Source organism: Lagopus leucura, unplaced genomic scaffold (assembly GCF_019238085.1).
Source record: "Lagopus leucura isolate 7727_CA_CO unplaced genomic scaffold, USGS_WTPT01 Super-Scaffold_100027, whole genome shotgun sequence".
In the NCBI taxonomy this organism is placed as follows: Eukaryota; Metazoa; Chordata; class Aves; order Galliformes; family Phasianidae; genus Lagopus; species Lagopus leucura.
In genome coordinates this window covers 2,776,039-2,803,940 of record NW_024962278.1, presented here as the reverse complement: position 1 = coordinate 2,803,940, position 27,902 = coordinate 2,776,039, and the positions used below count along the sequence as shown (strand labels likewise).

General features: G+C 43.2%; 1 protein-coding gene across 1 annotated transcript in view; it reads left to right on the top strand.

Moving 5' to 3' along the window:
* Positions 1 to 27,902, top strand: part of WWC1 (WW and C2 domain containing 1) — a 61,097-nt gene that overhangs the window by 7,179 nt on the left and 26,016 nt on the right. The window contains exons 2-5 of the mRNA XM_042880666.1: positions 19,716 to 19,825; positions 24,640 to 24,843; positions 26,272 to 26,348; positions 27,257 to 27,336. Coding sequence (XP_042736600.1) covers positions 19,716 to 19,825; positions 24,640 to 24,843; positions 26,272 to 26,348; positions 27,257 to 27,336 — 471 coding nt within the window. The remainder of the gene's footprint in view (positions 1 to 19,715; positions 19,826 to 24,639; positions 24,844 to 26,271; positions 26,349 to 27,256; positions 27,337 to 27,902) is intronic.

Genomic DNA, 27,902 nt, shown 5'->3' with positions numbered 1-27,902 from the left:
ACGAAGCTTTGTGTCCTACTGGTGTTCTGAATGAGTTCCTGCAAAGCAGAGAGGGAGAACTAAAGGAAACCTTTCAAAGATAGAATTGTATGACTTGCCTAATTTGGGATGATTGGCACTGGATGTCGTGTTCCAGGTGAGGCTGTCAGTTTAAAAAAAAAAAAAAAAAGTCTCTCAACATGAGTGTGGAGTTTTGTGGTGGTTAAACCGAAAATGAAATCAGCAGTTTGTACAAAGGTTTTGTTGGAAGGTGTTAGTGGTGAGCTCAGGTGCACTTGATTAGCAGCATGTGTTCACCCTACAGAGGACGGGGAGCTTAAAGCACTCTGCCCTGTATGCTGGTTTTTGCACTCTACAACTTCCTGAAGGGAGGTTGTGGTGCAAAAGGGTCTGGCCTCTTCTCCCAGGCAAATAGTAGGACCTGAGGAAATGGCAAGAAGTTGTACCAGAGGAGGTTTAGGTTGGATATTAGGAGAAACTTTTTCTCTCAGGGGGCGGTCAGGCACTGGAATGGCTGCCCAGGGAGGTGGTGGAGTCGCCATCCCTGGCAGTGTTCAAGAGGCGCCTGGATGAGGAGCTACGAGAGATGGTTTAGTAGCTTGTGGCACTGATAGGAATGGGAGGGTGGTTGGACTGGATGATCTTGCAGGTCGTTTCCAACCTTGTGATTCTGTGATTCTGGTCAGTGTGTTTCAGCATCTCATTTCACCTCAGCTGTCACTTCACCCACTTGATTAGATTTCTTCCGAAATTCCTCAAAACTCTCCACATCCAGCTGCCCCAAATAGCTGCTCAGTCAGTAGGGCAGTGAGTCACACTTGCTGTTTGTCCTTTCTTATGTCGGCCGTATTTCGCACTGCAGAAGATCTAAGCAGCAAGGGTAAAATCTGTTGCCTTGGAAGGACTTCTTAATTCATATCTGGAAGCTTATGTAGAGTGCTTTGGGCTGCCTGACAGGTGCATCTCTATGAGGAGGTTTTCCAGTAAGATAGAAATAGGCAGATTTGTCCACAGAAGAGATCTTCCATGGACAAATCTCTGTATAATTAAATGCAGAGTTCTGCATTTTCTCCGTGAGCGTTGTTCTGTCTGTATGTTAACCTGTGTGTGCAGGGAGGGGCAATGTTGTGCCTGTTATCCGTATCCTGTCGCTTTCTGTGACACTAGATGCTTTAGACTTCTTATTTTTTTGCTTTTAAACTTTGAATATAGGAACTTCAGAATTTATCTTGAGCTTACTCTGTAAAATGTGTGATGCCTTTCCAGTTATTATGGATGTCATTCCCCTATTTCAGTTCTGTGTGATTTGTAATCTGTGTCTTCTGATAGTTTTCCTCTAACCCAGTGCTCTGAATGTTAGAACACCCTTCCTTTCGTGCTGTCTGTGAATGGAGCCTATCCCTCTGCTTTCTGCTCTTTCTCCAAAGTCTCTCTAGTGCCTAATAAACTGCAGTTCCTTCAATCTGTGAAGCTGGGCCAGAAATGTGATACTGCAAAGATGTGAGTGATAACCAAAAAAAGCTGCTGTTAGGGCTCCAAGCCTCCTTGACTTCTGGTAAGTAACTTTCAGGCTCTGAGCTCTCCTGTATCTCTGTCGTAGTTTCTCCTCTGCTGTTTTGCACTGTCCTCATCTGCTGCTCCCTTCCTTTGTCCCAGTATTTGATTGCTGATAGACTGCTAGCAGGGAGGTAGAGCAGCAAAGCTGAGACTCCTGGTGTCATCTCTTGCAAGCTATTTATTGCACAGGGGCACACTCTTTCTGTGCTGTCTTGGTGAGAGACAGCATCAGATCTGAGAAGGTGTTCCAGTTAAGTGCGTGTTCTTGGTGAAGCACTTCTGACTAAAGGATGGGAAGTCAGTTTTAAGGGTTAATCCTTAACAGCTCTCCCCAGTATGTTCTATCTTATAAAGAACCTTCTGCAATCTTCCATCTTAACATTTTGCTACTTTATTTGGCATGTACTTCTGCTGATGAGCAGCTGCACCTGGTGTGCTCTGCAATAGACTGTGCAGCTCTCAGCTTCATTAGAGTGATGATGGTTTGCTACGTGGGCAGCTGAAACAGTCTGTAATTCTGAGTAAAGGTAAATGTGTTGTCATAGGCCATCTGTTAATTCTTCAGAGAAGATCTGATAGCACTGCTAGTTCCTCATGCGACTAGCTCTCTAATAATTAGATGTAGAGGGTATCTGCTGTCCTGGTCTTTCATTGCTCGATGCTAAGAGAGGCATGTTCTGAGCCCAAATACTTAAGACATGTAAAATCAGAGAAACAAACATAGTTAGGCATTAGTTTGCCCTTCCTCTTTAAGCTTCACTTCACTTTTAGAGGAAGAATGTGTGGGATGGTAGGAAGGGTTATATGGCTTAGGAACCTGCCTGGATCTTTTGCAGGAGAGTTGCAGATTGAAATTATTTACCAAGATCAATTTGCAGCTGAGCAGCTCACACTTAGTGACATCTTTCATTCAGGTTTGCTTTCACACTTCTCTTGTAAATGCCACTCTTAGCCCTAAAACAAATGCTCTTTGTTGAATTTTCTCATCTTTACTCCCTATTTGTCCAGTAGGCTGTAGCTAATACCCTGACTGCATCCTGGTGTACTTTCTGTCTGCTTCCCTGGGACAGGCTGCTGCAGCTTTGGATAGTGGTTCTGCTGTAGTTCTGATGGTATTGTTGCATCTTCAGTAACTTAGGTGGTCTGGCAGTCCTTGTTCCAGGCATGGTTGCTGTAGTTTTGGATTCAGGGCGCTCTTTACATTTCCTCCTTCCTGAGGATCTTTTTCTCTGTTCTTATTACCATGGCAAGGCACGACTTAAGCTGAGTGTGTTGCAGTTGGCAGCCTGGATTAGGTGTGTAAAAAGGCAGTGATTATTTGGGAGAAGAAGGAACTTGTCATGCATTGATCATGTTCTGTTGTGCTCCTATGGCTGCTGCATCTGCCCTTCTGCTCCCTGCAGTGGGTCTCCCCTTTGCAGAAGGGGGCTGTAACCTGGGGGCTGTTTCTGTTTCCCATGCAGAGCCAAGTGACACCAAGTCCTTGAAGGAGGAGGATGGCTGAGGCACTTAAGTTCTCAATGCTAAGAGTTCTGCTGTGTATTAACAGGAATGAAAGCAGTGCAAGTGGTGGTAATTCACCCCTGCAATCATTCTGCTTGGAAGTCTGCTGTGACTTGGTTCTGATGGAGTGCTGTATGCTGGTGAGTGCTTTTTGCCAACAGGTTTATTACAGCATAGATTTGCAATGAAATAACCTAAATTAAATCATTCCAACAAGTATCTTTAAAGGCATTGCTGAAATTACTTCTCTGAGGTCGTTAGGCAGGTGTGTGTGGCAATACCCTCCTGAAGGGCGGTAGCACATCGTGCCAAACATTGTTGAAGACAGGCTGAAATGCTGCTTCCTGAGCAGCCCGGGTGCCTGATGAAAGGAAAATGGAGTTCCATCAGCGGCACAAGGTTTTTGCATTAGGAGGTTTAGTATTTATGTTGCTTCCTAGATGCCTGTGGAGGATTTACTTCCCTTTAGCTAGAATTTTTGCAATCAAAAGCAAGCTATTGACCTGTCACTTCACACCTTTATTCCCTACGCAGATGTTCTGAATACTTTTTCCTCCTCTCTCTGGCTGTTGTCATTCCTGTTTTCTCTCTCAAGTTGTGTACCACTGTTGCTTAGCTCTCTCGGGGACATGCTTAAAGGGTGTTTAAAGCCTCTCATACAGTATGTGTTTTCCCTTATGGAAGGAGGAGATGTAGAGAGTTGTTGTTTTTTTAAAGGGGGGAAGCAAGAAATGCATTGTAGGTAATAGATTTCAAAAAATGCAAATTTGTTCAAGCACCTCCTTAAAAAGAAGGGAGGAAGAATAAAACTTGTGTTTATATACATGTAGATGCTAGAGGCAAAGCAATCCATTCATAGATATACAATAGGATTTATATCGTGGTGAGAAGTGCTGCATGCATATTCATGTATCATTTGCAAATCCTTTAGCGATTAAATACTTTGCTGCAAACTCTCCAGAACTAAATAACCTTCTCATTGAAATGAGATGTCCAAAGGCCCTAATGTTCCTCCAGCTGAGGTGAAAGGCTGAGTGGTGTAATAGATCCGATGCTCTAATTTTCACTCTTAAGAGGGTTTTTCCTGCGCTTTTGTGTGTTATTTTATTAGGATAATCAGTAAGCCTTGAACAAAACATGTGGAGCAGAGAACTGCAAGAAGCATTATGAACCTTAACATGCTAAGAAAGGCATGGAAACTTGTTAAGATGTTTTTCTCAACTGATTTTAATGAACAAATATAATGGTCTAAACTTTGATATCCTGTGCATGAAAATGGAGGCACATGTTCCTGTACTGCAACAGTCAGCTCCAGGGCTCTGTGTGTACTTCATGTGTGTTGCTTACTGCACCCTTCCCCACTGTTCTGACAGCTCACCTTGGAATCACTTCTTTTTACTGATGTTTGAGTTCTTTCTCCTTTGCTCTTTAGTTTTGTGTTGGGGAGAATATAAAATGCATCTATGTTGGATGGGAAAGGCTAGCAGGGTTCCCATGTTCTTTCCTCCCCACTGAGTTCTTTCTTGAAAGCTGTGTTGTCCAATTTAGCTTTCCTGCTTTCTTGCAGCCTGCTTCTGGGATGCCTTGATTCAACTGAACAAAAAAACAAGGCAGTGCACTCAATTCACTGAGGACTATGTATTCATTTTTCTGGCTTGCACAGCTGTAACAAATTGCCCTCTTAGTCCTGTTTACTTGTTTTCTTAGCCGGTCACAGGTAGGTTCTCTGCTTGATGCTCAGAGAAGTTCCCCTTGCTGTCATATATTGTAAGCAAAAAGACAGACAGCAGAGGTGATGTCCCTTTGGTGCCTGGAGGCTCTGCTGTACAAAGCTGAACTTGTGTTGATTTGAAATAAGGTTTCTAGGTAACTGGAAAGTTGTTGCATTTACAATGAGCGCTGAGAATTCGTTACCGTCTGCCGTGTCAGAGCATCACTGCACCTGAGCTGGTGACTGGACACACAGGGGACCAACGTGCAGCACTCTGCACTTGAAGAGCATTAGGTCCTTTATTTAGCTTTAAAGACAGGACAAAACCGGAGTAAACAAATCTGGTCCTTCTGAGACTGAATCCTAAGAGGTGACTTGTTGACTTTACGTGATGGGCACTTAGTCCATCAAGTGGTTTGGGTGCAGATAGGGGAATGGCTGATGTATGAAGAAATGCAGCACTTCTTGTTGCTGTGAGGCTCTGCGTTGCATTTTTCTGAGAATATTTTTATTGTATGCTATTGAGGAAGAATAGAAGGCATTAATTTATTAACAAATCTCATTCTTTTTTTTAATAGTGAGCACTGTGTCTTGTTTTACTCCTGACTTCTTTGTGTTAGGCCCTGATCTCTCTCGCTAGACTACCTGTCTGCATCATTTTATTGAGTAAAGTTAGAGGCTGGATGGGATGTGGGTTAGATTCTTTTCCTTCTATCCTGACAGTGGTAAGTGGTTGCCTCTGGATTCATCATGAGAGTGCAGCAGACCATAGCTTATGATGTGCAGGCCACTTGTGTGCTTACTTGCAGGTGGAAGGGCTGGACAGCTTTGTCCCAGAGCCTGTCATGGCTGTGGCGCATTGTGGCCTCCTGCCTCTCTACTGCTGGGTCCTGTGAGGTGTGGGTCCGTCACCTTGCTGTGCCTCAACCCTACTCTGTGCTTTCAGGGCTCTGTTTCTGCTGCTGCAGTAACCAAGGAGGCACGGGGGTTGGGCTCTGCAGCAGGAGAGCCTTCCCCCACAGTGTGCTTCCTTGGGAAACCCTGACTTGGTGCAGGGGCACTGAGCTGGCGCTACGGGCAGCAATGTCACTTCCGGTTTGCCTTTCGGGGCAGACAGCTTAAATATCAGAGATGGATGCTGTCTTAGTGCTGCTCTGCAGGCTGTAATTCCATCTGCTGTGACACTGTGAAGGTGACACCTAACAGGATGCTGGCTTCTTTCTGGATGTCCTTCCTGGATCTGCTGTGTGCAGATCTGGAGGGCACTGTTCTGCATGTTTGCTGGACTCAGTGCTGCTGCTTGGGAACTCTGCAAAGCAGTTCAGAGGAAAAAAGTTGTTAGGATTTCAGTGACTTCATTCATCCTGGGCACTGCAGTCTCTGCAGTATCACTGTCCTTTGTCTTCTTGGGTGTGGAACAGTATGAGCACGTGTTTCTGCCATTGATTTGGCAATTATTAGAAAGACATTGAATAAAGGACACAATTAATGGAAGAAAGGAGGAGAGCTCAAAGACCTCTGCCGGTAAGGTCTGTGTTTTTAATAGTTATGTGCATTCATCACTGATTTTGGTTCTCTGAATCAGTTTGTAGGCTTGCTTAGATATGCAAAGCAAGGTTAGCAGGAGTATTTGATTTGCTGGAGGACTTCAACTTGATCTTTGTAGACTACCTGGACTAAGAATGATAATTCTTTTAGTTGCATTGATTGAAGGAAATTAATGTATGCATATATAGCTAAGTATGTGTTGACAAAGTAGGTCAGTGTTTGTGTGAAGCGTTAGAAGTAAATGCTGAAAAAGTAGCTGGTGTGGGAATTGCAACTTGCACTGGTGCTGAAGGTCTGGGCTGAGCTGTGAGCCCTGCCACTGCTGTATGGCTGCTTCTGGTGGCCCGGGGAGAAGTCCTGTGTGTGAGTATAGCATGAGGTGTAGGATGTGATCCCTTAGGAAAGGGATGTCTGTAGGATGGAGCCATGCTATGGGGCTGAGGCAGACTGGATGAGGGCGATAGGGCTTGTTTAGAGGTAATGTCAGATGCTTGGAGATCTGAGAAGGTGAAGTGAGATCATTAGCAGAAGTTCTTTTAAATATGAGAAATATCAGAAACTGACTAATCCACATAAAACACAGCTATTGCTATTCGTTTTTACATAGAATGCACCCTGATGCTTTGTTAATGAGCACAGGAGTAAAATGAGAACCAAACCAAAGTGCTGAACACACACTGTCCTACTGTGACACTTCCTATCGACTGTGGCAATTAGCTGGCAGTGGCAGTGGGCATCAGCCTGCAGACCCAGCTCTGCACTGCGGGATGTAGTGCTGCAGGCTGCTGTCCTGAGCTCTGTGGGGACCAGACTGGGCTTCTATAAATGAAAGCTAAGTGAGTGAAGGGCAGAAACATGCTTGCTGAGGCAGGTGAGCTGTGGCCTTGGGTGTCCGGTGCCTTTGAACGGGGGAGGGGGGGAATTGCCATCAGCTGAGGTGTGACTGCTGCCATAGGAACGGTCCGTGAGCTGGGGGGGTGGGCTTCCCATGTTCATCTCTGGGATCACCCGAACTGCCTGGCTTTCCCCAGTACTTGAGTTGCTTTTATAATACAAGAAAAGAACATGACTTAAACGTTGCACTGCACTCTTCTCGAATGTTGGGAAGGAGGGGGAAAGGAATAGGGGTTCTAAACAGTGTTGGGAAAGTTGGATGTGCAGCCAGATCATATGCAGCCAGTGAGGCTCAGGGGCAGCCCAGCTTTGCATTCAGATAGGCTGGTTGGTGAGCTGCAGACATTCCAGATAGTTGTGTTCGTTCTGGCTGTATCTAGGCACATGGTCACAAAGAGCAAGATGCGTGCAGTGAAGTATAAATCCCATGCTCTAATGACTCAGAGCACTGTGGTGCATGCACACATGCCTAACAGCTTGTATAATTAGCTTGCCCTGTGAACGGGCAGCACATAAGGTTTTTTTGGAAGCTACCTAGGAATCCTGCCTGGCACAGCAAGGGCCTGTGGTCCTGCTGTGTGTGCAGGGATGAGTGCTGGGCAGAGGAGGCTCCCAGGCTGACACCTTATGCACCACTTCCAGCCCTGCGGCAGGATGCTGCAGCCACTCACTCCCAGGAGAAAAGGATACAGTCAGTAAGGTGTTTCTGAGCCCAGGGAGCCAGCTGATGAGATGGGGTGTGCTGGTGTGGAGGAATGTGACAGGTTGTGCTGGTACCTAGGAGACATGTGGGGTGGGAATGTGCTGCAGCCGCAGGCTGCGTGCCTGGGGTTTCACCGGAGCCAGGAGGGAAACAAACATGACCTTGAAAATCCTTATCAAGATGAAAAGGTGCAGTCGGCAAGTGCGTTCTTTGCCAGCCATGTGCAGTGGGCTGCTTGGCTGCCCAGGGCTGCAACAAGACAGCTCCTTGTGTCCTGCAGCGTGTCACTGCCGGGAGCACAGCTGTTCCTGCAGCACAGCCAGCTCCTGCTGGTGTGCAGGGATTTGGGGACCTGCTGCTAAAGCTGACAACTTCTGTGCTCTTCACTTATAAGTAATAATGAGTGTAGATGCATTAGTGTGGCTGGATCTGGCAGCTGGGGTAGATGGGCCACTCGGGAGGCCCAACTTAAATTACAGTGCTGTGGCAGATGAAGCACATTCAAGAGCTGGGTTCCCAGCATCCTGGTGAGCAGTCAGACACCTCACCAGGTCCTCACCAGAAGCCAGGGCTGCACACTCTTCCCGAGGGCCCTCACTGTTTCTGGTGTGCAGCTGACTGCTGAGAGCCCCAGTAACTCAGGGGTGAATTGACTCTCATTAAAATCTGGGTATTCTGCTGTGTTACTGACTGGGAGCAACTTGTGGGATGGTCTGGGGTATGATAGGGAAGGGCAGAGCTGCGGGAAGGAACCAGAGCCAAGGGCAGGGTGTGCAGGTTGGAAGGTGGAAGAGCTGCTTTTTGTGGCAGCAACTATTTGCCTGGCTCAGTTGTCAGTGTTTTTGTGCTGTAGATTCTCCCCTCCTCCCCTCTACTAGCATGTGTTCTTGTACAATCGCATGGAGTGCTTGGGTAAAGAAATTGTGCTGCCTGAGAACAGACGGATTCTGTTCTGAAATGTTTTTTTGTTGCATTTAATCCTGGAGCACATCCCAGAAAAGTACATAGCTTCACAGTCCAGTAAAACAATTCTTGTGGTATGAAAAAGAAACTGACGCTTATTAATATGAATAGGTGCTATGAAATGATAAATGCTGCATTCCTGAAGGAACCATAGTTCCATTGCAGCCTGACTGTGACTGTGGCACTTCCAGAACTGTGGCTGCTGCAACTTTGGGAGCAGATACTTAAACTCAATGTTTTCTCTACAGGGATAAAATAGTAATGTCTTTCTTCTGGTTATGTGAACTTCCATGCTGCTTATCTTTCATTAAAGGAATTGAGGTGTTTGCTATTGTCTTAGGCGACTTGTTTATAAATGCTTTTCTTACAGCATTTGGTCAGAAATGTTTCCTCAGTTATCAGACTTTCCATTTTAGAGATCTGATGTGTGCTAGGAATTTGGATGTGTGCTAATGATCTTCAGAATTCTATTTTCAGCTGGTACTGTGAAGTGTGGCCTCTGCTCACAGCAATGGAGATGCTCTTGCTCCTGCTGGTTAACCACCAGTTACCAGGCAGGAACTTGGTAACGAGAATAGGAAGCTAGCACTAAGTAGAAATGTTCCCTTTAAAAAAGAAAATATTAATGTGGGAGATGGATGTCAGTGCTGCTAAGTGGTGGGGGCACTGCCTTCCCTTCAGGAGGTGAGATGCAGCAGATAAAAAGAAATGGAAATAACGCCAGGTTGCATGATCCCACAAGTATCTGAAGTACTACAGGGCAGGTGGCATGGGAACATTAACTACTGATAGATGCTGCCTGTGTTTCAGGTGCAGTTAGATTATATCTACTCTCCAGGGTATATCTCAGTTTCGGCAGTGTACTTCCCCTGCTGCACAGCCTGTGGTTACACACAGGGCACTAACACTGCTTTTTGAAGTGGTGTATAGGCAGTAAAGTGCTTCTGTGGCAGCATAGATGTGCGCAGTGCACAGCCACAGTTTGGAGTGTGAGCATCTATGCTGTCTTCACTTGCTGGTAAGAAAAGCTGTGCATTTCTGAGGAGCGGCTAGAAAAAGCTTTGACTGTGGGTAGCTTTGTGGAGTCCAGTTGGAGACCAGGCACTTGAAAATAAATACATTTGGGACATGCTTCATTAGGTACAAACCTGGTTAATTGCTTTAGGCCAAAGCATGCAGCATTCTCATTTCTGCAGCAAAATAACTGTGTCAGTTTCCCATTCCAAACAGATGACAATTTAACACCCACATGCACAGGCACACACACTTTAAAGATGCCACCTTGCATTTTTGGCACCCGGTTACAATTTGTCACGGTCTGGTTTATTGCTTCTACTTAACTGCTGAGCCTTTCTATTCCTATCCTCTTTGAACAATTGATACAGATTAAATCCATAATGTTGTGCTCATAAAAAGCCTCAGATAATACTCCCTGCAACAATATTTGAGTTGGAAATGGTTTGGGGGAATGTAATTTTCATAAGGAGTTTTCCCTTGAATTCTGAAAAAATAACATATGTTGCTTCTGTATCTTGTCTTAAAATACTCTAAATGTTGAATGTGAGCAGACTGCTCATCCCAGTTAGCAGACAAGTTGCAATTCAAAATACAGTGAAAGTTGTACTAAATTCAGGAATATTGTCTTCTTTCTCAGTCTTCTACACCAATATAGAAACTGTGGCACTGCTGGGGAGTCTCGAACATGCTCAGCACCCAAGCCATTGTTCTGCTCCTGTTTGTCTGAGCTGTGGTTCCCAGGTCTGTGCACCGGGACTCGATTCTTCTTGTGCCTAGTAGAACATGGGGCGGGAGGCTTTTGAGGGGGGTGAGAGGTGGAGAGGGCGAATGTTCAGTCTCTTGTTAATGCAAATCTCACTTTTACTGTCCTCAAGTGAGCAGGTAAACTTCAGTAGCTGTTGATCTGTATTGACTCCATTGCAATAGAAGGAGAGTATGTTTTGGGCTTTGTACTGTTCATGGCACTAAGTATGGCTTGGAGTTGTTTCTTTCTGCTTTTTACTAGGCATAACTACTTGGTAAATGCTCCTGTTTCCCAAGGTGAAAACAGTGATAAACCTATTCTTACCCTGATGCTTTTATATTAGGCTTCTTATTCATCCCCTGAAGCTTTACTCTCCCGTGGTACTGTTAGACATCTGCTCTTCTTTGACATTTCTGCTTTTTACTTTAAAACAGTATCATTTTACAGGAATCAAGAAATTGCATCAGCACCAGAAACAGCAATCGCTGTTCTCAGTAATGTTTTTGGGGTCGTACTGTTGTGATCATACTGTCTGAGGCTGTGCTGGTGCCTTGTGGGCTCACGGGCAGATGTGAGAATGGCTACTTCTTGGATGAGAAGTCTAGGAAACCGAGAGTGCTGAATGCTCCATCTGTAATATGGTAGGCAATACTCCATTCTTGATCTTAGTGTTGCTGAAGTGTTCTGCTTTTCTTGGGAGCTTCTTCCAGTTCAAATGTAGCTGTATCAGTGCTTTTCCTTTGTTGACGTAATACATTGTGTTACTGGTAACCTTCTCAACTTAAAAACTAACTTCTTGAAGAACTACCCCAGGAAGCTCTGCAGCAAAGCTCTTAGGAATTGTTTATGTGGGCCTGTTGAAGTAGTTTTGGTTTACCTTTCTTGAGCAGAATGGCACATATTGCAGTTCCCAGGGTAATGTTTATGCTTAACTATTGTGTTCCATATCTTGAATTCAGGATGGCTTTCCAACTAGAAATTGTTTTCCATTGCTCCAAGACTATACTGACCAACTCTCTCTGATTCTAGAGGCTGACAGAAATACTGTGGCTCCCATCTGGCAGTGCTGAGGTCATGGAGACATTAAAGGAGCAATTGGCCTCCTCTAATTGCCCTTGATCTCTTTGGGGCTCCTGTGGCTTGATAGGATCCATTGCTGAACCTGCCTGGACAGGACTTCAGAGCTGCCAAGACCCTATCAAGTGAGGGAGCAGGAATCATTCATTATCATTCTGTATTTTTTTTTCCTCAGTAGGGATAGAACATGCTGGTAGAAATGAGACGATGTGTGCTGTTCCTTGAAGAATTCAGGTTTTTACTTGCCAAACAGTACTGTGTGAAGTGAAAATTCAGGGTGCCTGCCAATGTCTGTTTGCAGGGTGAACCAAAAATCACTTCCAAATGGGCAGCTCAGTTCCTACTCTGCTGCCACTACTGAGTTCTGAGTGCACGCTGCCATCCCTGGCGTAACAGCTTCCTGAAGACTGAGGTATATTGCTCAGTGTTTTCCATGTTGCCAAAGTCTCAAATAAATGTGTATTTTAGTAAGTAGCTATTGGCTCCCTGCTGTATAAGCTGGAGGTAGGCAGGAAAGGGCGTCCTTTACTCCTCTTTATCTCTGAGGCATATTGCCCGTGTAAACTGTTGCTGCCCACGCTCTGTAGGCAGCCTTTCAGAGAAGCGCAGGCTGCATGAACAGAAACAAACCTTCCAGTTCCTAATCTTCAAAATACATCAAGAAACTAGTTGGACCACTCAGGCTGGATACTTGGTACACAATTGACCCATTGCTGTGAAGTGGAGAGTCCCTTTCTTCCAAAGCAGCTGAACTGAGTGAAAGGGAGACCTGACTTGATTCTAATTAATCTATTCAGGCTTTGCAGGTGGGAAGGCTGCTTCTGATGGTGGAAGAACTGAAGTCAAACTCCTCTGGGGGGAAAGAAAATAACAAGAAAAAACAGCCTTAACTGTTTAAAACCAAGGATGCTTGAATGACTCGCATGGTTAAACTCAAAACTCTTGTATGCTTTAAGAGTGGTAGTGCTGCACTGTTCTCAGAGTTGTACCTTACACTTTTATATCTTTTCTGTTTAATCAGTTCTGGAAAGCATGCAGGATATACAGGCTGGCAGGCAAGTTAATGTTGTGAGAAGCCCTAACTCCTACTTCCTGACTTTTAACCTTGAACTATCTCAGGAATTTTGCATTTGAGTGATTAAGAGAGTATGACTGACCTCCTGCCTCTCTCCTGCTAGCAGAGCCAGTGTGTTAATCTCTAGGAATGATCTAAAACCTGTAACTGGTCTTTGATAGTCTTTTCTACACAAATAACTCAGTAGTTTTCTGTTTCCAAAGGTGAATAATCTGTGTGGAGAAGAAATGCACAGACAAGTACTGTCACTGTGCAAAGCAGATCTTGTGAATGTGCAAGGCTTTTTCAAAAATGGGTAGAATGAGCAAGCAGCTCTGAAGCAGTTGACTGATGCATACTGGGATGCTTGCTGGGGTTAGTGGGGTGTTAAATTGTGTACTTTGATACTTCCATTAGTCTGTTTGAGTAATAGAGATCTAATATTACTACTGAATGTATAAATGTATTTCAGAGAACCATAGAATGGCTTGGGTTGGAGGGACCTCAAAGATCATCTAGTTCCAGCCCTCATTTATTTGGAATGCTTGGAATACAGGGTGTAGCCTGATTCCTGGAGTCCTTGCAAGTCCTTGGTGATTTGTGTGCTGCCCAGCTAGATGCTAACACAGCTGGTTTCTGTAGAAGAATAAAAGAATTTGTAAGTTAGCAATTTAGGTACAACTCAGATTCTCCTTAATGAGCTATTTGGTGTATTCTCATGTCTTGGTTAAAGAGTAGGAGAGACCATAGCTGAATTATTGGGTGTCAATGAAACTGTTGAAAATGAAGATACTGTGGAAAATAAGCTTCTTCCAGAGGTGACTCAATGCATGGAGTTTCTGAAGCTGGGAAGAGACAGGATGAGGTGAGTCCTTGAATCACAGAATCACCAAGGTTGGAAAAGACCTTCAAGATTATCCAGTCCAACCATCCACCTATCACCAATAGTTCTCACTAAACCATGTCCCCCAACACAACGTCCAAATGTTCCTTGAACACCTCCACCTTTGGTAGCTCTTAGTGGCTGCTTTCTGCTCTATGGGTGGGGAGACTTCCTCCGCTAAAAATGTCATAGTGCTGGGGAGCTGAGTTGTAGTGGCCCACAGCTGTCTGTTGTCACGTCTCAGGGGCTGGCTGTCGGGGCTGGCTGTCAACACCTTTCCCTGCATTGCAGCTGGAGCAAAATGCAAGGGAGTGTTTCACAGTGCTCGGGATGGTGGGTGAGGAAAGGTTTGCCAGCGAGATCCCAAAACAGAGCCCCCCTGCTACCACACCTTTGGCCTCCAAAGGTAATCCTCTATGCAGCTAGAGGAGATGCTCTGAGGGAAAATGGAGTTACTATAGAGACGAATAGCCCAGTGTGTTTGAGGGCTGGATTGCAGATTTGAGTAATAAATGTGTGGGAGTCTATTTTTAAAAGCTCTTGTAAGGAGTAGATTGCTCCAGTCCTAGAAAACTTGTCAGAAATGTGACAGATTTTATTTTTAATGCTGGAGTTTAAAAATAATCATCGTCTGTCTTGAGAACAGGATGACCTCATTAAAAACAAAGACTCCTGTATGCTGTCATGGTGAGGCTCCTGGCAGCAGAGCAGCCCACTGAGTGGCAGCAGCCTTCACTGCAGCGCCTTACCTCTGCACTGCCCTCGGGGAATGTGTGCTGCCAGGGGCTGCTGGTGGGCTCTTGGATTGCTCCAGTCCAGTCTGCATGGTGTGGGCTGCCATGCTGCCAGCAGGGAATGTCAGGCAGGTGGGACGCAGAGAAATGCTGAGTGAAGAGCTTATTCAAGTAAAGCAGTTGAAAATGATTAGGAGTAGCCCCATAGAGGACCTAGGGGTCCTGGTAGATGAAAAACTTAGTGTGGACCAGCAGTGTGTAATTGCCACCCAACAGGCCAACGGTGTCCTGCGCTGCATCAAACAAGGGGTGGTCAGCAGGGAGAGCGAGGGGACTGTCCCCCTCTTCTCTGCCCTTGGGAGGCCCCATCTGGCGTCCAGACCCAGGCCCCCACCACAGGAAAGATGTGGAGGTTTTGGAAGGGGTCTGGAAGAGGACCACGAAGATGATCAAAGGGCCTGAGTGCCTCTCCTGCAAGGACAGGGTGAAGGAGCTGGGCTTGTTCAGCCTGGAGAAAAGAAGCCTCCGGGGAGACCTTATTACAGTCTTCCAATGTTTAAAGGGAACTTATAAACAGGAAGGAAATCAACTTTTTACAAGTAGATAGTGATAGGACAGGGGAGATGGTTTTAAACTAAGGGAGGGGATGTGTAATTAGGTGCCAGGGGAAGTTTTTCACTGAGAATGTGGTGAAGTGCTGGCACGGGCTGCTCAGAGTGGTTATGGAGATGCGCTGGCTCTGACTGGATGGGGCCCTGTACGGCCTGACCGAGCGCTTGAACTAACAGTTTGCAACCCTGCCCATTGCATGGGGGTTGGAACTAGATGATCTGAGGTCTCTTTTAACTCAAGCCATTCTATCATTCCATAAAAATAAAACCTGACTTCAAGCCTTCTCCCACAAGTTGTTTGGTTCAGAAACTGATGCTGTAAAATAAATGTTATGAATTGAAATATTTGCCAGAACTGGTAACTTCTTATCTTGTTTCATAGAATCACCAAGGTTGGAAAAGACCACCAACCATCCACCTACTACCAATGCTTCCCTGTTAAACCATGTACCTTAGTACAACATATAAATATTTCTTGAACATTTCCAAGGATGGTGACTCAACCACCTCCCTGGGCAGCCTGTTCCAGCATCTGAGCCCTCCTTTAGAGAAGGAATTTTCCTAATATCCAACCTGAGGTGGTACTTATCCATGAAGCTGTGTGCTTGTAGGAAGAAAAACTGAAGGCAGCTGCTGCAGTTGCCAGTCTGTGGTGAACATTGCAGTGGCTGCAAGGATCTGCTGCCTGCAAGAGCTGCCTCACCTCATTGCGCATTGAGCTCTGCAGTCAGTGTGGTGCTGTTGGTAACTTTGTAGTTTCACCCATGGAGAGTCATGAAGGATTTCTGTGTAAGGCTGTGTGATCTGTATGGAACTGACTGAAATAAAGCTCTGCTCTTGGAATGCCTTTACTTTGCTGTGGCGGTTTGAGGAGCCCTGCAAATATGGGGATTAAGTGGGTTTAAGTACTGTGCAGGAACTTGACAGTCCCTTGTTGGTTGATAAACTGTCTTTGTGACCTAAGCACGCTGTTTCCTGCGTATGTGTGCATATGAATACGTGTCTGTACACACAGCTTAACTGAAAGGCACCATGGTTCTGTCAGATTGCTGGGGGCTTGTAGTTGGCACTGAAATGCAGTAGCTGAAGCTAACATGTAACATTATTTTTGCAGGAATTGATTTCTGATACCTTTATAGTATTAAGTTCAAATCTGTAAATGGCACAGTTCACCTGTTTGCCACTTCACTAAGAAACCTTTGTGATGTTACAGCTGTGTTTAACAAGCCTACTGTCAATCAAAATCTTGTTATACAAGAATTATTTGCCTTCAGTTTCCTGTGTAATGAGGCTTTTGGTTGACGAGAGCAGAGTTGGAGATAGTAGAAACGCTTTCCAAATCCGAGATGAGCAGGGTTGAATTTAAGTATTTGTGCATGATAATGCTGGCTTCCAGTTTTATCTGTACTAGGAGCTGGAGGTGATATGTAAAAAAAATCATAAGAAATAGAGAAACCTCTCATTAAAAATGGCATGACTTTGCAAGTCAGAACTAGGAAACTATTTCCTGCTGTGGAAGAGAAATTTGAAAATCATTTGATGTATGAATACTGGAGGAGTTATGGGCAAACGTTTCATAGAGGTGGAAGCGTCTCCACGCATTTACGGGGTGATGAGTGGAAGCTTGGGCTAAGGCTTCCTCTCTCCTGTTTCCGCCTCAAGACCAAATGATACTTCTCAGGGTAGTACGCCATGTGGGGCTGTTATCTTTTACCTCTGTTATCAGGATTGGTCTCTGAAGCAGTGCCCTTGGCTTGCTGCTGGGTGTTGGTTGCTAAGGACACCTAGTTTCCAGGTATCTTAATGATCCATTACACTTGCTGGAAGTTACAGCTGAATTTCCTGAATATAAGATCAAATGAAAAAATAACACATTAAAAGCTTAGGTGTTATGAAGTGATAAAACTAAGCTGATGTGCTGTTTCTAAATGCTCCTATTTAAAAAACCAAAAAAAAAAACAAACAACCCCCACCAACCTTGATTGAAGCTTGCTGAATGAATGTTCTGTACTCTGAGAAGGGGAAAAGGCAGCCACAGGCAAGGTGTCAGGGCAAACCTAGTGTAGCTGGAAGATGTGCCTAAAAGTGTGTCACTTCTAACTAGACTTGCTTGGGTTTAATAGAAGTTGTTTGATGTGTGAGCGACCCCCACACGCATTCTGGTTTCCTCTTTGGAGACCAGAAGTCATGCATAGTCAGGACCTTCTGAACTTCTACGTGTGCTGCTTTCCCTGGGAAGCTTGGATGAATGTGTCTGGAGGTTCTCTATCCAAGGACAGTGAGGAATGCATAAATACTTCTGTAGGTTCTTTTCCTTGTAGTGCATGCACAGTGGGTGAAAGGAGTCAATTCTTTTAGACAGTTGAGTCTAACTACAGTGAAGGCCAATTAAATGATAATATATTTGACTGAGTTGATGAGATTTTTCCGAGGCTGTGAGGAAGCTTTGTGAATTGCAAATGAGATGTTTCAAAAGAAGTCGTTCTGCAGATGTGTCCTGGCTTTAATTTCCCATATGCAGAAACTCTGCTGTTTTTGCAGCAATTATACTCGGACTGAATTGTGACTTGCTGTATGAGAAAAGCTTTACCTTTTCCTACCTTAATAGATTGTGATGCATTGTGGGTGTGCTTAGGAAGACACTTGATTTTTTGGGCTCCTGTTGGAAGGTGAAGTATTTGTCTTCATAACAAATGCACACTATCTTAAAGGAAAGTAATATCTCCCTTGTAATTGTTTCTTCATTAATCTGGCTGTGCACCACACTGCATGTCTTTCATCTGTCATTGTAGCATTGTTTCTTTGATATGTGCCAGTTTCTTTCTGCAGCACCAAAGGAAGGAGTTTAGAAGAGTGATTTGGTTCTAAAGCTGCAATTATTTGAGGAAATAGCTATATGACATATGTTGTCTGTAATAAATGAAATTATGTTGTTAATTCTGAGGCTAATTACTTCTTTGTTTGCTAGTTGAATGTCAAATTTTTCCTTTAATGAATACTTTTTTAACTGCATAAATGGGATAGTTGCAAGTTTGCTATCAGCAATGGGAGCCAACATTAGTCTGGTTGGTGGTGGGTGCTTTTTGGGAGATGTTCCGAGCTTTAATAGTGACTCTGTGCTTCTGAGCCCCAGTACCTGCTGGCAAGTCTCCCAGAAGAACTGGGCTGGCTCCTGTCCTTGCTAGATTAGAGTGATCTCACCTTTTTGCCTTCTCCAGGACTCCAGCTGAAAGAACTGAGTGGCTGAAGTACACGCTTGGCATTTGGGAAGAAGGCATCCTGAAGATGCACATCTAGCTGTCAGCAATACTGAGATTGTTCAGAGTAATCCATTTTCTGTATGGATGTTCTAGGGTATTGATAACAGTCTAAATAATCTTCTTAAAAAGTAAAAGCAACAAACCTTTCAGTAGAATTTGACTGATAAAGGGACTTTCAGCAGTTCTGTGCTGGGAAGTTCTGATTTTCTTCTTTTTGTGATATAATTCTTCACATTTTCCATTTGAGAGACTGGTGGTTCATGCACTGCTTCACATGGCAAAGGCAGTGTGTTCAAAGAAGTGCAAAGGCAGGTAACTATAGAGGGGATACTGGCTTATGCAGCTTTCCTGGATGTGTTTCTACATTGGTCTTGCCATGTATCGGATTTCCAGGTCGTGTTTTGGGGACGTGCATTAGTCATCTTAAATGTTAGTTTTATGTTGAACCTCTAAATCTGGAGACTTGTTCCTAGAATGCCCTCTTCTGCTGACACATGGTTCTCAGATATTAACGTGGGTTCCTGGTTCACTGCATAGTGCCTTCAGATAAGCTCTGTTGAAGTGTGCTCAGAACTCTACAACTTACAGAGCTCTCAGTCCTGCTTAATTTTCTTGGGATCTGAAGGACTTCCCACAGACCTGCTCGGACTCTTCTGGCTGCAATGCTCATGGTGTGTGCAGCATAACAGCTGGAGAAGGTGCTTGGTGCTTTGCTTTGCATCCTGTGTCTGCTGCCCCAAGGCCCTGCTTCTGAGCTCACCTTGTTGGCATGAGCTGAACCTTGTGAGCTCAGAGTCAAAGGGAGGGAAGGAGTGCAGCTTCAGTAATTGAAGTCTGTAAGGCTGAGCTCAGAAGTGAGCTTTGCTTTAGCTGTGCAAGCCTTCAGAGAGCTGCTGCCTGTGCTGAAACTCATCAGAGCAATTTTGTGGAAATGATTCTTGTTTGGACTGAGTGGATTACTTGTTTTTATGATACAGAGAAACTGTTCTAGTTTGTCAGTATTGAAACAGAACATATTGCAATGCAAATGACTGGAGTGGTCCCACAGTCCTCAGCACTTGCTATTGATTGTGTAGTCTTAATTATTCATGCTATGCAAATTATATTTCTCATCTTGCTTCTTCTCGTCTACTTATTTGGATACAGGACTGGCCTGCGAACAATCTTGTTCTTTCAGTGAAGAGATTGGGATTGTTTCTGGCAAAGTTTCTCGTGTTCCTTTGAATAGTACTGCCTGAGCCAGGAAGGCTCGGACATTCTGTCACAGCGAATTCATTTTGCTGTAACTTCAGATGAAGAAAGGGAAGGGTTTGGGGAATGTTATTAAGTAAGAGCAGAAGCTTTAAAATAGTTTTCAACTTCTTCAGTGTTTTATATCAAAAAGGGACTTGGTTTCTTCTTGGAATTGACATGTGGGAGTGTTGTATTTTTAATCCTAAATATTTTGCATTTCAGGTATACTAAGCCACTAACGTTTGCTGACTGCATTAGTGATGAATTGCCATTAGGATGGGAAGAAGCGTATGACCCTCAGGTTGGAGTTTATTACATAGACCACAACACCAGTAAGTGGCATGTTACTGTACTTTGCAGAGACATTATCTTGTACCTTTAAAATGCACTGAATGGAAAACCACAAAATTGCCTGCCTTTCTGCATATTGGGAGCTACTCTTCCCCCTCTAAAACAAGGATTTGAGACCTGTTTGTTTGCGGTCTTCAGATCAACAGTCATGTTCAAGCTGATAATGTGGACACACCTCTCTAAGATTTGGCTGTACTGAAGAGTCCGACTAGGCAGCAGTGATCTGGAGTTTGTTCTTACCTTGGAATTTGTCTTTGTGACAAGACCATCAGAAGCAGTGCAAAGGTCCTGTGTTGATTTCCATGGCAGGGATAAACTGAATGACTGCTGGTATGGTTAGTGGTGCTTTCTCTGAGCTGCTAGAGTTCACATCCCTTTTACTAAGGAGGAAATTCTCAAATTTGAGGTATCCTGAATTGTGTGTAGGTAAGAAAAGAGTTAAATTCAAGCTCGTGACATCTTATTCTGTATGGTCAAACTAAGCCACTACTTAACTGTCTTTGTTAGATTGTTTGATAGACCAAAAATGTTGTGCTTTGCAGCTCATTGAAGTTACCTGTAATAAAACTTAAGAACTTGATTGTGTCATTACAGATATTGTTAAGAAATGTGTTGTGCTAGAATTAATGCCCTGAAAAAGTCATAACCAAAATAAATCAGTGACTTTTGCTCCCCTTAGAGAAGGGCTGTGATTGTAGTCCAGGGGTTCACAGCAGAGCCCTGCACAGTCCCTTTCAAAAGTAGATTATTGTAACTAATGAGAAGAGAAACTTCTAAAAAAAAAAAAAAAAAAAAAAAAGCAAAACACAGATGTATCTTGACATTAAAAATGTTTAAAAATAAATAAAAATCTGCCAACTGAGAACTTCAGGTTTTGGTGTTCTGTTTTTTAAGCAAGCTACAAGAAAGATCTTTTAACTAAAATTATGGAGGTCCACCTTGTGTCTTAGCTATTTTTTACTCTCCCTTCCTTTCTGGGGGGCCACATTTCCATCTTGCCTGAGACTGCATATTCCAGGTTTACTAACTTCAGAGTATTAAAACTGTAAGATGGAACAAGTGTATTCTCAAAAAGCCCTAACTACGGCCTGCAATACAAAGTTTAAGCATCTTCAGATCTAATAGTGACACAAATATTTTTATTTAAAACTTATGTCATCCCAGTAGCACAATGTCTACATGCTTTTAAATACCTGTTAGACCTCTTGAGTGTTGCAGGTAACAAGCTTCAGTATGTCGTTAGGACAAACAGAGGAAGATCTATTTTGTGCATTTGAGTTGACTTCACTGTGAATGCATAAAGATTATGCTGCAGGTTTGCGTTCTGTGTGGTCAATCCAGGACAGTTATCCCTGACCCATGCTACTCGAAACCACAAGCTTCAAGGGTGTGCAGTTACAGCTTCAAATGATGCTGACACCTGCTTAACAGCAGTTGCTGTTAAAGTTCCACTTCTCGAAGATGCCAGAGGCTGCAGTACTTGAACTAGAACTTCATTTAAAAGGTTAAGATGAATGGAAACAAAATCATTACCCTATTTCTTAAGCCAGCTCTAATCCAAATCATGATAAAGCAAACCATATCCTCTTACCTTCAGTTAATCAAGAGGCACATCTTTGTGGTTTGTGTCAGATAGTCTCTGGAGAGTGTCCAAAACCTTACTCCTCTCTAAGGCTCGGCCTGTGCAGGAAGGAGCAGCAGGGGATGGAGGCATATTGGTTCTTGCTTTAGAACTGATGTATTTGAGCCTAATTATCAGAAACAAGCTCAAGGACAGATCTAAGTTTAAATCGAAAGCTAGGAACCCTTTAAAGTGAAATGGAGAAGACTCCTAGCCTTCCCTCAGAGGCAAAATAAATGTAATTAAATTGAGTATTCAGAATATTTCTAAGACAGTATTGGTGCATAGCCTTGGGTATCTCAGATCCTCATAGAACTTCTTTGGAATTTGATTTGTCCAAAGAAAAGATTCTTTTTAGTTACAGATACAAGCATATTGAGGTTACATTCTTCAAATATGAAGACTTGTTTATGACAAGATCAACACTAAATTAAAAATTCACAAGGCATCCAATGATATAATGACCTTTACTTCTGTAGCTCTTGCATCTGACTTACAACTGTATTTTGCATTTCTTGTTAGCTGAGAGCAAGCTAAGAGCTCTTGGCCACCATGCTCGTGGATGGCTTTTCAGAACAGAATAACAAATCTTGATGCTACCACTGAGGGATACATTTAGTGATTATTAAGAAAGAAGAGGGGAATATTTGGAAAAATGGGAATAAAGCCATTTCAGGATTTCCATCCTCTCTGAGCTGGGTGCCAAGCATTTGCTTTGTCAGATGGCATGTGCCTTTGGGCAGCACTTTCTCTTGGATGGCTCATTGTGGAGTTGCATGGACATTACTGTGTGTGAGCAGAGAGCTGTGGCAGTGTCAGCTTAGGAGTAAGGTGTGGAAGAACACACAGACATGTAGCACGTAGATCCAGAGAAGCTAGAGTTTTCTTCTCTGCTTCCTGCCCTTGCTGTTCTGATGAACAGTACTGTACTTATTTTTGTGTGTGCATGTGGTCTTTGTATCAGACAGGCTGGACCATGTACTGAGTTAAGCTGCTGGCTTTCTGAGAGATGCAGGAGGAGTGGAAGACTTGAACAGTCTTCATCCAGGTGGCTTATAAGGAGGGATTTCCCTGCAGCAACTTCCACTGCCCTTCTTGTAATTACAGGAAGAACAGGCTGCTAGTTCAAGGGAAAAACTGGACATTATCAAAGCTTGAAGAAGCCACAGGTACAGGTAGACTCAGGATCATGCGTCTTGAATGAGGTCTGAAGACTCATGGATACTTTGCCAACATATTTGTTAAGCTTGAAATAAAGAGGCCTGCCTTGTGGTTCCTGATGATCATTGATGCAGTCTGATCTGGGGAAGCTGCCCATCAAGATTGAGATATCCAGGCATCTCCGAGTAACTTGCAGCAGGCTTCACCTTCTGCTTAACTATGGAGACAAGGGAGTTACTCCATTTCAAGATGTATGTAATGACTATTTGGAAAATGTGTTTTTTGTGGGCAAGTACAGAGACAGGAGTATGTGATTTTGAGACTCCTACTGCTGCTATGTTCCTGTGTCTCCCTGACTTTTCCTTTTCTTCCTCTAAGCATGACCACAGCCTCCCTCTTGGGATAATGCTAACACGTTCGACTGATAAAAGCAGTTGTTTTTTTTCCTCAAGTTATTTTGGAGCATTCTTTTTTCCAGGTATCTCTTCGGTGTTCACAATGAGTAAAAAATCCTGCTTGCTAGCAGGATCTGTAACAATGTTTTGCTGAAACAACTCTATGAGCTATAGTGTTAGTTTCCTGAAAGTTTTGGGGTTTTTTGTTCCTCTAACCACCTTTTGCAGCTTTTGTTTAGACTGTGCTATGTAATTTGAAGTGCTGTGTTGTTGAGATGTCCTGTTAATTTTCCCCTCCATGGACAAGCTTGTGAAAATGTCGTTGAGTGTCCATCCTTTGTGTAGAATTCTTCATTTTGATTTCTGCTTCTAGGGTTATTGTCAAAATGTTGTCTTGCCTAAGTCCTGCAAATTGCAGTGTTAGTGTTATGTCTGACTCACTGAAGAATTGCTCCTAGCTTCCACTGTGACTGCTCTAACTACATATTTAAAGAGGCTCTTAAGATATGCATATTAGATTCCCTCCATAGTTTCAAGCAGCTATTCATTCATTATTCATGGAGTGGTGACTAGGTATGCTTATTCATGTGCTGTAGTTCATACAGCTTATAGCACTTAGTCACATGAGCATTGGAACCTGTACCAAGCAAGAACGTGTAATAACCTTGAAAGAGAAATGGAAAATATTTGGGGCACTTCTTCACAATAGAAGCAAATACCAAATTTGCTGTATTGATATTAGGATACACAGGGTACACAGACATAAGCTACATGTCTGTGCCCTTATGCTTCTTCATTGATTAAAAATCTTAAAAGTAATGCATTGGTTGTTTTGGGGTAACGGAGATGAAGGTGGTGTAGCTATCCATGACTGCATTGCCTGTGTTACCCAACAAAAATCTATCTCAAACTCTACCTCGTATATTCTGCAGTGATTTACTGCTGTGCTTTCTTTTGGTGAGGGAAATGTTTACTCTCCTCCTGAGATGCTGTTTATATAATGTAATATGAGGTGCTTTCACACATGCTCTGTGACTTAGGAATACTTTGTACTTACCAATAGAACGTGAGTGTGAAGGCTTTATTCCCTCTTGCTAATAACAGACACCTTGCAGCCAAACAGGACAGGTAGAGTTGTATTTGATAATATGAAAGCAATTACAGTCACGTGGCAATGAAGTTTTCAGAAAATTTTTCTATCAGTGAAATAGCAGAGCTATTTCATTAGAAATGTTATAAACCAGGTACAACAAAGATAAGCCTTGCATTCAATGTCAGTTTTCTAGTGTCTGTGTGGGCATATGCTTGCATGGGCGTTTCAAGAGGCTGAATCGTGTTGCCATCAACAGCAGATGTGGTCGTGAGTTGTGTGTTGATTTCAGCTTGTATTATTCTGTACAAGTCAGAATAGCAGAGATCATCACAGTGCATTGTGAATCAATGGTCACTTCCTAAGGGGATGAAAAGAAAACGTAAGTGTCCTTATTACAATCTTTTTTGCTGGGAGAAGGGGCACAAGCATTTTTAAAATATTGTCATAGATGGTGGAGCTTGTCCAAGCAGCAATACAGACCTGTTTTTTTTAATTCATCTTGCCTCCTTCTGTTTTCTCTTAAAGAAACCACACAGATAGAAGATCCTCGTGTGCAATGGCGGCGGGAGCAGGAACATATGCTGAAGGACTATCTTATCCTGGCCCAAGAGGCAATTGCTGCACAGAAGGAGATCTATCAAGTGAAACAGCAGAGGCTTGAATTGGCCCAGCAAGAATACCGGCAGCTGCATGATGTTTGGGAGCACAAACTGGGCTCTCAGACCAGCTGTGAGTACTATCAAGTGATTTTCTCAGTCAGATCTCACTAGGAGAGTAAAATGCTTGAAGCTGGTTCCCTAATAAAGCCCTTTGGTATGTTATGCTGTGTCAAGTTACTTGTGTGTTTGCTTTTGAAACTAAGCAAGACTTGTTTAACACCCGTTTGCTAAAGGATAGTATTATGAGCATTATTACTGTGGTTTTCCTGGTGACTGGATGTGGTGTACAGATTTTAAGCATGGCCTTCAACAAATGCAGGGGGAGGATAAAATGAGATTCCGTGTTGTTCCTTGATCCACCTTTCCAAAATACAGAAACGAGGCCAGAAGGCTGCTCTTGAGTAGCACTCTCAGGCCTCTTTGGAGTTTAACATCCCAGGTAGTTTAGTGACTGCCTTAGGATGCTCAGGAGTCTGTATAATATGTGAAGTGAAAGGAAGCACCGGTGGAGTATTTCTATATGAAGAACATTGCTTTCTACTCTGTATTCTCTGTCACAGCAGGAAACCTCAATGCCTATTGCTTAAAAAAAAAGGTACAGAGAAGTTTATAGAAGGCCAAGATTCTGCTTGCTGTTACTGGTTAGGAACTGGAAAATGTCCAGAGGAGGATGTATTTCCTGCAAGGAATGTTTTTTCATAATCCTTACTATTGTAAACTTTGTTTTCAGGAGCCACATCAAAGAACCAGCCCCCTACCCTGCCCTGCTATCTCTTCACTCTCACTGGGTTATATATTAAAGGTGGTGAATCTTATGCCTGATGTCAGAAAGTATTTAAGTAGCCTTGTCGTTGAAGGGTTCTTAACATTTGAATAGGGTTCTGTCATGTCTGAAATGAAGTTTTTGGTATTTTTTTGGTCTCCACCTAAGTACTGACTGGTGTATTAAAGTAATAAGTTACGAATTTGAATTGCATTAGGGTGGTGCTAATTTGTAAAAATACAACCAAAGAACTAGTAATGTTTTCCCATGTTTTTGTATGGCATAAGATGATGGCTGCAAGGATGAAAGTAACTCCCTTGCCTACAGCTGCTTCTAACAACACTGCACACTGGGAAACTTCTGTACTTTCTGAAGCATCAGAGTTTTAACCGCTGCTGAGAAGAGAGTTCTGCTCTTAATGGGCACTGATTTAATCCAGTGTGACACATTGGAAGATTGGCTATGTCCTCAAGCCTGTGAGAAGGCTGGCATCACCTTTCTTGTTCTTCACGTTCCTTTGTTTCTGAATATTCAGGGATTATTATACAGCTAGAAAGTGTAAAAAAATCCTTATGCTTGTTGAAGGGAGCTGTTTCCCTTCAGTTCTGCTAAATGCTTTTGGAAATGCGAGAGGTGAGAAGAGAGATTCTAGTAAACTAGATTCATAGTGTGGGGCTGATAGAAGAGTAGGTGAGGATAGTGAAGCTGCTAAATTTAGTGTTTGTTTTGCTCTAGTGCTGTCTGGCTCATCGTCAAGTTCCAAGTATGACCCAGAGATCCTCAAAGCAGAGATTGCTACTACGAAATCCAGGGTAAGAAGTGCAAGTGGATTTTCACTTGCCACAAGCAAACTTCAAATATTTCCAAACCTCATGAAAAACAATGAAAGGTGACTCAAAAGTAGTTGAAAGAGCTAATTTGCTGTTCGTTATCTAGGAGATAAACTATCAGAATTCTCAAATGTTACCAGCTTAGACTGAAACAATTGTTTTCCTGATAGACTTTAGACTTCCTTGTATACTGATAATACATTTTGCTCCATTTAACTGCATGCACTCTCCTCAGTGTGCTGCAGCACCAGAGAGCTACAAGCTCTCTCCAGAGAATGGCAGCTGTTTTGTGGAGAGCTCAGTGCAGATTGTTAGCAGTGGCAGTGTGCTCCCTCATGCAGAGCTTGGTTTGGGAAGAAGAAAGGACTGAAGTAAAGTAGGTCAGTCTGGCCTCTGTGGAAGACTATAAAACAAACTGTAGGGTCAGTGGATTTACAATATGTGTTATCGGCCTGCTGTGTTACTCATGCAGAGAGGCCTTTTAATTTGGTATCTTGGAGGATGGTTTGTATCATTGCAGTGTAACTCTGGTCCTGATACTTAACGTTTTTTAATGACTGGAAAGATTTTAAACATCAGTGAGTAAAATCAGCATGTGTTTCATTCCTGGCTTTCAATTTTTTCTTCTCACCTTTTCTGCTTATGAGGTTGGAGCTTCTCTTGAGCCCCTGATTAAATGATGTGGCATCTGGGTGTTGGATAAATCCCTAGACACTGATAATGTCCTGGAGAATATGCACTCAGCTGTTAGTTGCTGATGGAGTGATTATCTGTGAAATTTGTCTAGATAATATTGTCTACACTAAAAAAAAAATTTGAATTGAATGGATACTTCTGTGCCTAAATACTCATGTGAGGTATTGTTCTAAACATGCACCAACTTCCTACAGGTCAATAAACTAAAGAGAGAGGTCGCTCACATGAAGCAAGAAATCCAGTACAAAGAGCATGGATTTCAAACTCTGAAGAAGTAAGTTGGATCTGAAGGTCTTACTTTTGGTAACTTGTAGCACTTCCCCTTCTACATTTACAAATAGCTGCCTGAAGAGCATAAGCTGAGATATGTTGCTGCTGAGATCTTTAGGCACATGAGCGACTCATAGCCATGGGGTTAGTTCCTTCAGTTCTGTGTCTATCTGTGATTAGCTAGATGAGAACTGACTTCATGGGGAAATTACTTTTACACCTCATGATAGTATCTTGGTTCATTCTGTTGTACTCAATATTTTTCAATATGTATACAGTACAGCCTATTGTCATAATAGAGAAAGATAGGAAAAGATAAATAGATAAAATAGAAAAAATTGGGGTGGGGACAAGCTTCAGGTGCTTGTCTCTCTGTGAATACACACATGGCATTATTAAGTAATGTCACTGATTTAGTATCCTATGGTTTTTTCTCAAGTGCCAACTTCAGTAAATGGTCCTTTCAGAAGAGGGAAGGATGAAGTGGCTTGTGATTAGCTTGTACCCTTAAATACATCAGTGTGTGAGGTCTGTGCCTTAAAATAATGCAGTTAGCATACAGCTAACTTA